Source organism: Talpa europaea (assembly GCF_964194135.1).
Source record: "Talpa europaea genome assembly, chromosome: 7".
NCBI lineage: Eukaryota > Metazoa > Chordata > Mammalia > Eulipotyphla > Talpidae > Talpa > Talpa europaea.
This window is the reverse complement of record NC_140074.1, coordinates 135,973,973-135,988,631: the sequence shown is the minus strand read 5'-3', so window position 1 is coordinate 135,988,631 and position 14,659 is coordinate 135,973,973. Positions and strand designations below refer to the sequence as shown.

The 14,659-nt window shown below is 63.1% G+C and overlaps 1 protein-coding gene across 2 annotated transcripts in view; it reads right to left on the bottom strand.

Moving 5' to 3' along the window:
• RPTOR (regulatory associated protein of MTOR complex 1) overlaps positions 1-14,659 on the bottom strand; it is a gene marked incomplete at both ends in the record, with an annotated part of 116,435 nt that overhangs the window by 40,526 nt on the left and 61,250 nt on the right. For both annotated transcript variants that reach the window (XM_084238929.1, XM_084238930.1), the window contains 2 exons: positions 3,553-3,697; positions 4,062-4,162. In XM_084238929.1, the coding sequence (XP_084095055.1) occupies positions 3,553-3,697; positions 4,062-4,162 (246 nt within the window). The remainder of the gene's footprint in view (positions 1-3,552; positions 3,698-4,061; positions 4,163-14,659) is intronic.

The following is a 14,659-nucleotide window of genomic DNA, read 5'->3' as shown; positions in this document are numbered from 1 at the left end:
AGCTAAGCGAGTCCCGGCCGGCACCGCGGCGCAGGACGCGGAGCTGTGGGCTGCTGCATGAGTCACTGCTGCAAACGTGCCATCCGGGCATGAGCTGGGGTTTTCAGGAAACAGGCCTGAGAAGGCAGAAGGCTGGGCGGGGAGCGTGCCGGGGGGCGCTCGCAGCTCCCTCAGCCCGGGCGGCAGCGCCAGCCCCCACGATGGGGCCCCACGCAGGTGACTGGCGGGACTCAGGGTTCCAGACCTGCTGAATTGGAAGGAAGGAGAACGGCTCCCTGATGGCTCCGCATCAAAAATTAAACAGGGCGCAGCCCGGCGCCTCATCACCGCTGCCTGCGCGGGGGGTGGGGGCCTGTCACCTGGTGTTTTAACCTTGATTTCCATCAGGCCTTGTTCTCTCCTCGCCCAGTAACAACTCAGCCTCCGGCACCAGCCAGGCCGAGATGGCCAGGGGCAAATGAGTCACTCCAGGGGCTCCTCACTGCTCCCCGGGAGTGGCAGCTGGGCCTGCTCATGGGAGGGGCGGGCGCCTGGGCGCGCCTCATGGGGCCTGGTCATCCTGGCCAGGAGCTGGCACTGGCCGGCACCTGGCACCGGACACCTCCATGCCAGTTGGCCAGTGACCGTGGGTGAGGCCGATGCTCCCCGCCTGGCACATGCCATCCAGGTTGGGGTCACACCACCAGCCTCTGGGATGAAGGACGGAGTGGAAGTGAACGTGACCCCGAGAGGGGCTGCATGGCAAGGCCATGGCCTTAGGGGTCTCCACCCACTGGCACTCCCCACGGTGGACGGCGCCCCGTCTTCCCTTCCAGACCCTGGGCCGCAAGTGTTCCAGTGTTTTTGACTCGGCAGAACAGTTGGGACCAGTCTCTAAGTTAGGTGATGGCCAGGCTGAGTGCTGGGCCAGCTGGGCCTATGCGATGGGCCCTGCCACCGGCACCGACCCTGCCGCGAGGATGCATTGGGCCTGGCTGACGGTGCATGCCAGGGCCCAGGTCTCATCTTCCGGGGCCCTCTCTTGCGCCCAGCCCACCAAACTGGCTCAGTCAGGATCACGGTGGCAGTCAGGTTGCGTGTGGACATGCAGGGTCAGCAGCAGGTGTAACTCCACAGTGAGGCGCAGCGGCGGCTGGGGTGGGGGGCACTGACTGGACCTCGCAGTGCCCGGCACGGGGAGGAAGTCGAGCCGATCACCCCGTCTCGCCATGGCCAGTGGTGGGAAGGCAGGGTGGGCACGCACGGTGGGAGTGTCCCTGCTGTTTGCTGGGAGGAGACTTGCCAGACAACAGCCCCACCAGCAAGCCTAGCGTGACCGCCCTCGCAGGGGAAGGCAGGCTGAGCTGCTGTCCCCGGGTGGGGAGGCTTCAGGGGCTCTGTGGGGGCGCGGCTGGGCGTGGAGCCGGCGTGCTTGAGGACCCTGGGATGGGGGTCATTCTTGAAGAGGAGCTTAGGGACAGCGTTTAAACAACTGAGACCATTCAAGATCTGGGTGGGAGGTGACTTCGAAGGACACACTCGGCGGACGAGACTCACTTCCCCTGAAAAGAGGCCACCTGCACCCCGGGCAGGCAGCTGGCCCCAGGGGTGCCCTGGTCTAGAGTGTCCTGCTGCCACCACCAGGGCCCACAGCTCTGGCGACCCCTCAGCAAAGCCCCCGGGAGAGGCTGCTGCTCTGGTCCGGAAGGGGCTGCTCCCTGCGAACAGGCTGCCGGGGGCACAGAGCTGGACGCTTGGAGGAGAAAATTCCACTCTGAGCTGCGAGGCCCGGAGATGAGCCCCAGACAGGGAGCCCGCAGGGGCGGCGGGGGCTTCTCCCAGCGAGGCGACTGGGCGTGGGCCGGGGCCGGCCGGGGCAAGGTTCTCCCGCCACTGCAGAGATGGTGCTCGGGGCCAGGCCCTGCGAAGCCTGCCTCACGCCCACGTGCACCCGAGCACTCTGCCGGGGCAGTGCACCTCGGACTGCCAGGGAGGGCCCCGGGGCCCAGTCGGACAGTCTTATAGCTCAGCTTTCCCTCAGGCTGCCTCCAGGCCGCATGGTCCTGCTCCCAGGAGCACCCAAGGGCGAGCCTCACACAGGCTGCTCCCTGTGGAAGCCAAGCTCCAGCACACACGGGAGAGAGGGGAGGGGCCCCTGGAGGGGGTGGGCGAGGCCACGCAGTGCTCTGCAGTGCAGAGCCCGAGGCCAAGGCGGGTGGCTCCTACTGCGCCTGCGGCCTGCGCTCGGTTAGGAACGCAGCAGAAGCTGAGTCCACCGTGAGGGCCCCAAGCCCACGTGCTCCCGACGGCGGCGTTCTCATCAGGCGTCTGAGCAGCGCCCCGCACGTGCGCGCACACAGTAAGCGGGCCCTGAGGTCCGCGGGGCCTTGCAGCAGGGGCAGCTGGGCTCGGGCACGGCAGAGAGCAGCAGCAGCGGCGGCAGCACTGCGTCCCGCCCCGTCCAGACACTGCAGCTGACGCCCGAATCCAGGGGCCTGGTGGGGTGGCGAAGCGGCTGCTTCCTGCCCACAGCAGCGCGGCTCCCGCCGCCTTGGAGGAGCCCACGTGCCACAACCACGCCGGCGCCGGTTCCCACAGCCTGACGGCTGCTCCTGCAGCCAGAGGGCCCTGCCTCCACCCAGCCTCTCCTTCCTCCCGTCTCTCACAGCAGGTGTTCGGAAAGCCTGGGTCAGAGCAAACAGGCCGGACTTAACGCCTCGCTTTCCTAAGGGAAGAGGCTGCTCTGAGGGTCTCTTCCTGCAGGAACGTGTGTCCTGCTCGTTATTCATCCTGTCACTGGGAAGGCTCCGCACGACGCCCTCTCCAGGCCCAGCCTGGGTTCCCGGTCATGTCCAGGAGCTGCGCGTTGACCCTGTGCCCAGCTCCTTGAGGGGCCGGCAGCGCAGGACGGTCTTGCTCCGCGGGGTGGCGCGGCCTGTGTGGCGCGTCTGGGTAACGTCCCAGATGACAGGGCCGGCTCCGGTGGGCCGCTGGGGAGGGGCAGGGCGCCCGCGTCGGGAGGGGCCGCCCACACGCCCAGCCACAGGTGTGCACTGTGGAATGGCTCTGGGGTGGGCAGGTCGGGGACGCTCTGTCTGACGACGGTGCCAGGGCTCCCCCAGAGGCTCCTCCCCGCCCGCTTCCCCTCCACCTCTGGGCATGGCCTCAAACTCCACTGGTGTTAGAAGAGCTGGGAAATGGGGAGAAGCTGGGGCCGGGAGATAACGACGGACACACTGCACGCTGCTGCCCTCGGGGATAGCAGCTGGGAGCCGGCTGGGGAGTGGCCCGCGGGCGTGTGCGGGCGCAGGGCCACGAGCAGGCCTCGGGCCAGGAACCAGCCTCAGGACGCATCCAGAGCTCGGCAGCAGCTCCTGATCTTACCCCCCAGCCCGAGTCTGAGAGCTGCGGGCCCCAGAACGCGTCCGGCCACCCTAGAAGCCCCTGCTGGGACCCGCTAGCTCTTGTCCCGCCTTGCTGGGCCGGGGCCGCTCTCCAGGCTGCGCCGCCCACAGAGCTGCTCCACGCAGACATGCCGGCCCCGCCGCCCGCGCGCCTGCCGTGACCACTTACCACATGGCGTGCATGTACGTGGGGGGCAGGCGCGGGCTGCTCACGGGCGTGCAGTTGTACGACCTCATGATCCTTTCTGCCAGCAGAAAATTTCGAAACAGACTCGCCACCAGCAGGTCCTGCCTGAACAGCTTCTGGAAGAGATCTGGGGGCAGATGTGACATGAAAGGGCGTCCCCAGCCACACACACACACACACACACACACACACACACACGCACTGTCGACGCCTGCTGCAGCGAAGGGTGAGCGTGCATGGGGACGCCACGAGTCCGGTGCCGTGACCCGGCTGTCAGGACGCATCGAGCAGGGTCAGGGAGGCGGCCCACAGGCGCTGAGCCCTGCCCTCCCGGCATTCGTGACCCCGCCCCAGCACCCGGGGTTCCTGGCTCCTCGGCTCGCCCTCCACGAGCCCCCAGCGCCAGCCCACGGCTTCCTCCCGGGAGTCCCGCCACTCGGCTTCGCAGCTCGCGGCCCGAGCGCACCCCCACCCCGGCGCTGCAGCCTCACCCCGGGGGAGCACGTTCCAGGCGATGGTGTCCGTGATGGCCGTGAAGATCCAATTCAGTTCGCCCAGCGGAGTCCTCCTGTCATTCAGCCGGCCGGGAATCCTGGGGGACAAGGGTCGGCCTCAGGGGCGTCCTGACGCTTGCACAGGTGACAGAGGGCGTGGGAGAGCGGGGCGGGGGACGGACAGCTGCAGGCCGAGGGCTTGAGCAGCCGTAGGGGGAGCCTGGCCCGCTGGGTCTCGAGGCTGAGGGAGCAGCGCGGCCGGCACCCTTGGCTCCCCTTCCCCACCAGCCTGTCCCTCCACAGCTACACAAACGCAGGCTCTTCTGGGGCCTCTTCCAGATGCACGGACTGGAGTCCTCAGGAGGGGCCTCCTGCCCTCAAAGGGGAGAGCCATGCAGGCCGGTGCCAGGTGACCAGCGCTCCAGTGCCCCAGTGCCCGGGAGCAGAGCCGGGACCTCTGCCAGCACAGCCAAGGGGCTCTGCCAGGCGGTGGGCATGGGGGGCGTGAACAAACAGCCGGGAAGGCACCTGACCAGGCCCAGCCCTGCCTTGCACGCCATGGACGCCAGTCACTGGCCTGGAAGAGTCGTCAGTGGGCACACGGGCTGGGCACACACGGTGGGCGTGGAGCCCGCAGGTTCCTGGCTGTGTCCAGGCCTCTGTGGAGACCAGGACCCTCGTGCTGAAACCTTCAAGGAGCGGGCACACGAGACCGTCGCCATCAGCCAGGCCCTGCCTGCCCTCCCCACACTCCGGACAGACCGCCAAGTCCCTGGGCCCACGGCTGCTGCTGAGGGTGCCCCGCGCTGGGCTGCGTGTCCCTGGAGCAAGCTCCCAGGAGGCTTGCCCCGACCCAGGGCCTCCACACCCTCGCCTCTGACACCAAGAGCAGGTTGGGGAACCGGCCGCTGCTTTGGAAATTCACCACGAGGACTCGGGACACCCAGGATGGCTGGCCCCTCAAGGTGACGGTCACTGCAGAGGACGAGCTGGAGCAACATGCCCGCATCAGCACAGAGAGGGCTGCGGCGGCGTTGGGGGCCCCAGACTCAGCCCCCAGCACCCGCGTGACAGCGCCACGGGGTGTGCCCGCCGGGCCCCCAGGAGCCCCACGGAGCCCAGCTGGCAGGACCCACACACTGACCTCAGCCTCCAGTGAGGTGCACTGTGGGGTGACCCTGCTCAAGCCTGGGCTGCTGGAGGCTCCGCCTAGTCAGGATGGCCAGGTCACCATCATGGCCTCCTGCGCACGGAGGCGGAGGTCAGCCGCTGTGGACCAGGCCCTCCTCTGGCACAGACTGTCCAGCACCAGGCCGAGGCTGAGGCCCAGGGCCCAGCCCTGTGTCCGCAGGTGGCTAGGCTGCTGCAGGGCCTGTGCCTTGCGGGTGAAGTCCCGAGCAGCTCCTGGGGAGCAGAGGCGGCTCTGAAGTCCGTGCCTTGAGCCGGAGTGGCAGGGCACAAGGGCAGGTGGCAAGGGGCCTGGATGGCTGACACCAGCAGGCCACACGGGGCAAGGAAGCGAGTCAGGCTCAGCCCAGCAGAGCCGCCGGAGGGCGGGCGGGGAAGGGCTGCAGGGAGGGCCGTGCATGTCCCTTCATGAGTGAGCGGCGCCCTCAGGCTCGCCCTCAGGCTCAGCCTCCGCCCCGTCAAGGACTAAGTGCTGGGAGGTGCGCGAGGAGCCGGTGGCGGCCCTGCTGGTGCCAGCTGTGCTGCCGGCGCGGGCGCTGCTCCCTGCTCTGAGTCACGAGGCTGCGAGCTCCCGTGCCAAGCGGGGACGGAAATAAAGTGGCAGCTCCCACAGCAGACACGCGGCCGCGGCTCGGGGCTCCTGCCACCGCCTCCTCACCCTCAGCGCCGCCGCAGCTCAGGGTTATTTCTGCCTCTCCCCGACATCTGGCTCCCCTCCGGCTCAGTCCGGACAGGCTGACCTCCGTGGTTCCATCCCAGGCTGTCAGGGTGACCCGAGATGGTCGGCACACGCCTGCTGTGCCTCAGTGTCCACGTCCACCTTTCGTGGTGCTGGGAAGCATCAGGCCAGAGTGGCCGGTCCCGGGCTAGGCTCCTGCCCGCCAGCTCCCCAGCCCCCGCCAGGCGTGAGCAGGGGCCGGTCACCCAGCTGCTCAAGTGGCCCCAGCCCGCTGTCATCGCCCGACCAGACCTGGCAGAGATGGCACGGACGGCTCCAGCTCTGCCTGGCCACCCTTGTGGCTGGCCTCCAGCCCCGCTTCCCCACCCGAAGGGTATAGAATGAGACGAAAGGCTGACCCCCTGGGCCGCGGCAGCCACTGGGGAGCCCCGGTGGTCGAGTGGTATCCCCCCATGTCCGGCCTCCCCGCTGGGCCCTGTGGGCCACAGCAACTGCTCCCCGGGCCAACTCAGGGCTGCGCGTGCTGGCCCAGAGCCGTTGCCTGTCATCTTTCCTTCGTCCCTGCTCTGGCGTCCGCATCTGCTGACGGCCTCTGCGTGGCCAGCTGCTTCTGTCATGGCTCCGAGAACTAGGACACAGATGGCGACTGCAGCAGGGCAAGGCCACAGCCCGGCCTAGGTCGCTTCAGGGCCTCACACATGAATGTCCAGCTGGAGGGGCAAGCGGAGAGGCCGGAGGGAAGGCTGGGTTGACCGCCAGCTAGCGTGGGCTCGAGTTTGGCCCAGGCAGGCTGGCTCGGACATCCAGCTGGAGGTCGGCCTGGGGCTTCACCTCCTGCCCACCCCACGAACCTCCTTGCCGGAGCCTCCCGGTGCACACTGAGGACAATGAGTCTCACCGAGGGGTGCTGAGGCAGGTGCTCGGCAGCCTCAGTCCCGGCCATGACTGCTATGCAGGGCGGAGGCCACAGGGGTCCAGGGCATAGCTGGCTGCGGAGCTGTGGCTGCAGGTCTCTCCCGGCGTTGCTAACCGGGCCGCCCCGCAGACTCACCGCGTGACAGTTGGTCTGTCCTCGCTGTCCTCAAGAGCCCCTGAGAAGCCACTGACTCCACCGCCGGCCAGGCCCTGCCCTGGCCAGTTTGGATCGCCACTGATTTTGCAAAAGCTGCCCTCCCCACACAGGCACCCCAGCGCTCCCTGCGGAGCTTACAAGACCAGGCAATGAGGTGCTTCCACGCCCCCGCTCACCTGTCTTCCCAGGTAACTCCCCACAAGTGAGCTCGGGATCGTCACCAGGCCCTGGTCAGTCCCCCTCAAGAGCCCCTGTGGGCTTTTCATGGAAGCTGGAGACCTCCGCTGTGGCCCCTCACCTGTCCTCCCACCTTCAGGGGCCCTCCCGGCCTCTTCCACCTGCCCCCAAGCGGGGCTGCAGGCAGGCCCATGGGGTGGTCTTGGGACCATCGGAAAGGGCCTGACGCCTGACCGCTCGCCAGGCCCCCGTGCTGCTGACAGGAGGCCAGGCTCGCCCGGCTCACATAAAGGTCTGTCCTGGGCAGCCCCATCCCCAGAGGAGACAAGCCCACCCCTTGGTTGCTTGGCACGAGCGCCCTATTCAAGCAGACGGAGATGCACCGTGCGTCTGGCCACCTGGTACTCGCTGGCCGCGGCTCTGCGCTTTCCAGTGGACCCTCCGGGCCAACCTCCTGGTGACTGGGCCCTGAGCATGGCAGCTTGTGCTCCCGAGTAGCAGCCCCTTGGGGTCCCGCAGGGCTGCTGAGCGCGCCACAGCCTGGCTGACTCACGGCGCTTCCCTATTTAAAAACAACTGTTCCCATGCACGCCCACCACTCCCCAGCGCCTCAGGGCTGCGGTTCGCGTGGGGGTGCCCTGTCCTAGCCCTCAGGAACACTCGGAGTCCTCCCAGGGGTTGGCTGAGGTCTCCCAGCAAAAGCCACAGGCATGGGGGCTGGCCTCTCTGGCCCAGGGACCGCCACGGCCCACGGCTCTGTGTGGCTGCAGGGCTGTGCTGGGCTGTGCAGGGCCCGCTTCCTCCCTGCCTTGCCCCTGCAAGGTCCCCTTGTCTCGGCGTCTGCTCCCCAGACACCCAACTGGAACACGAGGTGTGTGGGGGATTTGCAACCTGCACGTTTGCCACCTTTCACCAGAGATGAGCCCCGTCCAGCAGGTCACCTCAGCGGCCTCTCAGACACGCTGCCCAGGTGGGCGCTGGGCCACGGCGTGTCCCGTCAAGTCCAGCTCAAGTTCTGCCTCCTGGCAGACGCCCCTTGCACCTGGCCAGAGTCCCAGTGCCTGCTGCATCCTCACGTGGGCCAGCGCCATGAGAACGAGGCCGAGGGCACAGTGGCCGCCCCCTGCGCTGACCAGAGCGAGGGAGCCCCGTGGACAGCCTGCAAGCTCTGAGGAAAGAAGAGGCTGGGAAACCAGTCCCCAGAAAACGCCAGACTCCCAAGATTTATTTATGTATTTATACAAGCACTGGGTACAGTCAGAAGCGCGGGAGGGTGAGAGAATTCACCAGAGCCAGAGCGGGGAGCAGAGCAGGCAGAAGGACCGAAGGACACTGCTGAGGGGAGCAGCGGGCGGCAGGAGAGGTCTGCGCGCCATGTGGGACCCTTACCCGGGGGCCGGGGATCGAACCGGCGCTGCAGAGGCTGCGGGCAGCTTCGCAGCCCAGTGCTCAACTGCTGCACCACTGGGGAGGCCCAGGAAAGTGATTTTTAAAGACAAAAATTTTAATTTTTATAAGACCAAGATGGAAAATTTTGGTAGCAAACGGGAAAGTCATTTTTTAAGAGCCCCCTAAATTCTAGAACTGGACCCCCCTCAGCAGGGTCTGCTGCATGGGAACCCGACAGAGAGCTGACAGCAGACCAGGCGCAGCCGGAGGGGGATGGAAGACGGCTCGGAAGAGCCCTCCGAGTCAGCCGCGGGGAGACAGAGGCGGGGCCGAGGGGGGTGCAGAGGAAGGTGGTGGGGCACCCCAACTGGAAAGGGCACCCCAACTGGCCCCAGGGGAAGGGAGAGGGCTCAGAGGGCAGCAGCTCGGGACAGCCGGGTAGGAACTGGCACATCCACGATCTGGGGCCCACCCCATGTCCGGGCAGACACCACAGCTGGGGCTGACCCTGGAGACCAGTGGCCGGAGGGACCAGGGCTGGCGCCACCTGTGGGCCATGGGCTGGCCGCAGCCTGAAGACTCAGCCTGGACGCGGGCTCTGAGCTGGAAGGTGGTGGGGGGCGAGCTCGGGCCCAGGTGGGCAGCGACTAGGGGCGCCTCATTCTGCCGCCCAGGGAGGACGCAGACCTGGGAGCCACACGGTGGCCGCTGAGGGCCGCCCTGGTCTCTGCACCTAGCCACAGAGCACCCACAGGGGCCCGGGACCTGTAAGGTTGAGGCCAGGGCAGGGATGGGGTAGAAAAGGGGAACTTTAAAGTGCTGCCACCTGCATCCCGGGAACAGCCATGAGAGAACCACCAGGGCCGTGAGAAAGCAACTTCTTTAAAGAGCAACTTCACGCCACCTTCTCCACCTCCCACCCTCACCCCCCACCGGCTATAAACGCTCACCCTCATCCCCCACCAGCAACTTCTCTGACCTCTGTAGGGGTTGGTGAGCCTCGCCCGGGGGCGCAAATAAAATTTCTGCCTGTTAGAAATTTTGACCTGGCTCTCCCTTTTATTTACTGCGCCAATCCTTTCAGACCTGCCTGCACCGCAAGCCCCCGGGGAAGGCAGCCGTGCAGACAGGGCAGCGTGCCCCGACTCTGCGGGGCGGCGGCTCGGAGCTGAGCGGAGTGACGGGATGCTGGGGCTTGCACAGGACTGATCAGGAAATGGTCAGCAGCGGCGCCAAGCACAGGACGGAACCCCGCTGGGGGCTGTGACCGGAGCACAGGGACAGGCCAGCCGGGCAGTCCCACGCACGTCCTTGGCGGGGGCGGGGGGGCGGGGGGGCAGGCGCCTTGCCAATGCACAGCACGCCTGGGCCCTGAGGAAATGGCTGAGCCTGAGCTGATTCCTCACGCATTTCCTGAAAACGCTGATTGTGTTTGGAGGGATCAGGAGGGGTCCTCACCAGATGCCTTCCTGAGAACTGCAGGCCCGAGCAGGGAAGTCTCCCAGCAGAGCTCACCAAGGAGCCCCGGCCTTCGGGGAGAGGCAGCTTCTAAAAAATGTGGCAGCGCAGAATCCAGACCAGCCTTGGGGAGCACCTCCCCTGCCCCAGCCCAGCCCCCGGGAGCACCAGCCCAGCCCCCGGGAGCACCACCCCTGCCTTAGACTAGCCCCCGGGAGAACCTCCCCTGCCCCAGACCGCCCTTGGAATGTGCTGAACGCCCTCCCCAGTGAGCATCTTTGTAAAAATTGAATCCAAAGAAGGCGGGAGGTGGGAGGAGGGCGTGGAGCACTGGGAGCCTCCGTGTGGTGGCCCTGGACGCCCTCCCCTGCCGAGCTGAGGGTGATCCTCTGTCCTGGAAGACCAAGCACATGGTCACTCCTGGAGCGAGGAGAGGCCTGTGGAGAGCCTTGCTGCCTCCTTGAATTGTGAAAGCACCACAGACAGCCCCAGCAGGAGCAGGTCTTCTGGAATGGCTCTTTTCTGTGCGTTCCTGGCAGGGCACAGTAAGCCGACGTGCGTTGCTGGGCAAACCAAATGTTGGAAGTCCCAAACCAATGCACTCTTTTTTTTTTTTTTTAATTTATTTATTTTATTAAATAATAAATTTTATTTTTATATTCCCCCATACAACTGCACATACCCCATTCTGACCCCAATCCCTCCCCTCCTGGCCCCCACCCCCCAAAATGTGTCTCTGGTTCATAGTTTTTTGTTGATTTTGATTTTCACTTTCTTATAGTTATTCATTTTCCTGGTCCCTTATTTAAGTTTTCTAGATTCCTGCTATGAGGGAGACCATCCGGGATTTTTCTTTTTCTTTTTGGCTTATTTCGCTGAGCATGATCCCTTCCAGCGCCATCCGTGTTGCTGCAAATTGCATGTGTTTATCTTTTTTGAATGCTGAGTAATATTCCATGGTGTATATGGACCACATCTTCTTGATCCAGTCATCTATCTTTGGGCATTTGGGTTGTTTCCAAAGCTTAGCTATTGTAAACAGTGCTGCTGTAAACATAGGGGTGCAGGTGCTCTTTGGAATGGATGTTTCTGTGTCCTTTGGGTAAATACCTAGGAGTGGAATTGCTGGATCATATGGAAGCTCTATGTTTAGTAGGTCCAGAAATCTCCACACAGCTTTCCACAGTGGTTGGACCAGTTTGCACTCCCACCAACAGTGCAGGAGAGTTCCTTTTTCTCCACACCCTCGCCAACATTTGTTGTTGCTAGTTTTTTTAATATGTGCCATTCTCACTGGTGTGAGATGGTATCTCATGGTAGTTTTGATTTGCATTTCCCTGATGACAAGTGATGTTGAACATTTTTTCATATGCCTGTTGGCCATTTGCAGTTCCTCTTCAGAGAAGTTTCTTTTTAGCTCTTCTGCCCATTTTTTGACTGGGTTATTTTCTTTGTTGTTGTTGAGTCTCATCAGCTCTTTGCAGATTTTTGTGATCAGTCCTTTATCATTAGTGTTGGGTGCAAAAATGTTCTCCCAGTTGGTGGGGTTTCTCTTTGTTTTTGTTATTGTCTCTTTTGCTGTGCAGAAGCTCTTTAATTTGATGTAGTCCCAGCTGTTTATCTTTGCCTTCACTATCACTGCTTTGGGTGATGTGTCTGTAAAGATGTCTTTGATATGCAAATCCCGTAGTGTTTCGCCTATATTTCCTTCTATGTATTTTATGGTTTCAGGTCTTATGTCTAGTTCTTTAATCCATTTTGAGTTGATTTTTGTGTATGGTGTGAGGTAGTGGTCAAGCTTCATTCTTTTGCATGTAGTGACCCAGTTTTCCCAGCACCATTTATTGAACAAACTTTCTTTGCTCCAATGCATAGTCTTTGCTCCTTTGTCAAAGATTAGTTGACCATAAATCTGTGGGTTTATTTCTGGATTTTCTATTCGATTCCATTGGTCTGTATGTCTGTTCTTGTTCCAATACCATGCAGTTTTGATGATTATGGCTTTGTAGTATAGTTTGAAGTCTGGGAGTGTGATGCCTCCATTCCCTTCTTTTTTTTTCAGGAGAGCTTTGGCTATTCAGGGTTTTTGGTGATTCCATATGAATTTCATCAATAATTGTTCTATTTCTTTGAAGAATGACATTGAAATTTTGAACCAATGCACTCTTAGCTGTGGGATAGTCCTGCTGGGCTACGTGAGATCTGAGTTACACACAGCACAGTTTCATGTCTGTAATCTAAAACGTGGCCTCAGAGACAATACCTTGGGCCTGATGGTGACCTTATATCCAAAACATGCAAAGGACTCTTAGAACACCACGAGAGCGCCCGCGTAGAGAAGGGGTGAACGGCCTCCAGACACCTCGCCAAGGAGGACACGCCCATAGCAGATGCCCAACATGCTCAGCCACTGGGGAAACACCCGAGGGGGCCACAGTGGACCTGCCTCCAGCAAGGAGGGTGGAACCAGAGGGGCAGCGGACGGGACGCGAGGGGACTGGGGGGTGCAAGAAACCCTGCGCTCCGCACTCACTGCCGACAGGCACCTTGGCAAACAGCATGGCAGTCACTGAGACATCACGTCTGACTTTACTGTCGGACCCAGCAATTCTGCTCCTACGTGTCTGCCTGAGACAAATGAAAATACACGTCCACACAGAAGCTGGCATGGAGACTCGCAGCGTCAGGCCCCTAACAGCTGGTGACAACGCTGGGTGACGGCCACAGGCAGGCTCAAGGGACAGCACTCAGCAGCGAAAGGAAGCCAGACGCCCATGCCCCACCGAGCGGCCAGACGGCCGCCCTCTGGCTCCCTTACCCAGGACCGTCCACAGGGCTGAGGCTGCCGGGAGCGGGGTGGGAAGGGGCTGCTCTCCTGGCCGGGGCATCAGAGGGGTGGCGTGTGCGAGAGCGGTCGCTGCTGGCGGCTCGCGTAGGAGACCGCTGGGCGGCGCCGATCGCGCGCTCGAGGGGAGCGTGGAAATTAGATCCTAATAGAAAAATACAGTGAGACCACCCAAAATGCCTCGGCTGGACCCACGAACGGCGCTGGAAAGGCCGCTGCAGTGGTCACGTCCCCAGTTCCGTTTCTGTCACGGCAGCGCGCGGCGGGAGGAGGGCAGGCGCGGGCGCTCCTGGGCTCTGTGTGGAGGCCCCTGTGGGGCCTCCTTTTCCTTCCTCTCCACGGGAGGCGGGACAGCCCTATGAGCCCCCCCCCAGGGGTCAAGCAGGGTGCCCCTGCTCTTGCCGGCCTGTTCTGGAGCTGGAACCTCGAGCTCTCAGTGCAAGGCGACAAAACGGGGGAGCAGGAGGAGCCTGGCACGGCCTCCCTGCGGGGGGCAGCACTGTGAGCCTCAGCAGCGTTCCCTGGGCCTGGGCGCAGGGCGCTGGCTGACTGGCTGAGGGCGAGTCCAGACACGGCCTGATGCCACCTCCGGACCTTGCGGAAGGCCCGCCCGGCCACCCGGCGGGCGCTCAGGCAGGAGGGGCCGTGCTCGGTGCCTGGCAGCGGCCCCACTTCTGAATTAGCGCCAGTGAGTCATCACTCATCCCATCAGTGACTGGCAGGCGTTAATGAATTACTGATTTTTCACCTTCAACCAGCCGATACAGCATATTTATGTTGGGAAGAAAGGTACTTTGTGAACCGAGACTGGTATCTTTTGATGGTTTTTCTTCAAACATAATACATGTGTACAATTCCGCCTTGACAGTGGAGCAAATTATAATCACAGCTGCTGAGCCTGTGCTAGCCGGTGTGGGCAGCCCCCACGGCCGCAGATGGCCCCCAAGGCGCAGCTCCCCGCCCCTGCAGCCCCCACCCGCCCCACCCCCACCAGGCCCTGGTCCCCTCCTGCTCCCCATCCAGGCGGGGCTTGGCACCAGGCGCAGTGCGACAGCAAGGGGAAGCACACTCCTTGACCCTACTTGGCATCTGGGTGCTCGGGTTCCCCATCTTTAAGAGGCGGGTCACGGCAGCTGCACCCCTTAGGGCTGCAGCTGAGATTGGAGGTGGAGGGTTCACATGGAAAACGCCTGGGCATGGTCCTGGCGCAGAACAGGGCTCAGCAAATGCTCCCTAATTGTCGACCAGAAACTGCGAGCCTTCGCCTCACGCCCCGAAAGGCCTCGCCGCGGCTCCAGGAGGCACCGACCAGGACTCCCACGAGGGGGACGGAAGGAAGGTCGCAGAACGCCGGGGTCAGGGGCACACGTCTGCTGGCCGCCGCCGCGGGGCGGGCTCGAGGGCGGGGTGTGGGGCTCATCCTGTTCAAGGTGCAGGTCTCAGCTTTCAAATACGCTGTTTACACCCAGATGCTCAGCTGAGGAATGGGGAGCTCCCCGCTGGCCTGGCGGCCGGTGTGAGCCTCCCGATTCCCAGAGGCTCCCGTCGCCCTGGTCCCCGCACTGTTTAAGCCTTTCATTACTGTGTTTCAGGGCTGAAAAAGAGCCTCTCATTTCCAAGCACGGATCTCCCGCCGCCCACCCCGAGGACCCGGCGTGACGCGCAGGGCCAGGCGGCCGCGGTGCAGTGACCGGGGCCGGGCTGCGGAGGCGCTCTGTGATTTACTTCCAGACACAGCAGCTTAATTAGAAAACAAACTCCTGCCTGGGCTTTAAAGCGTGGTGAAT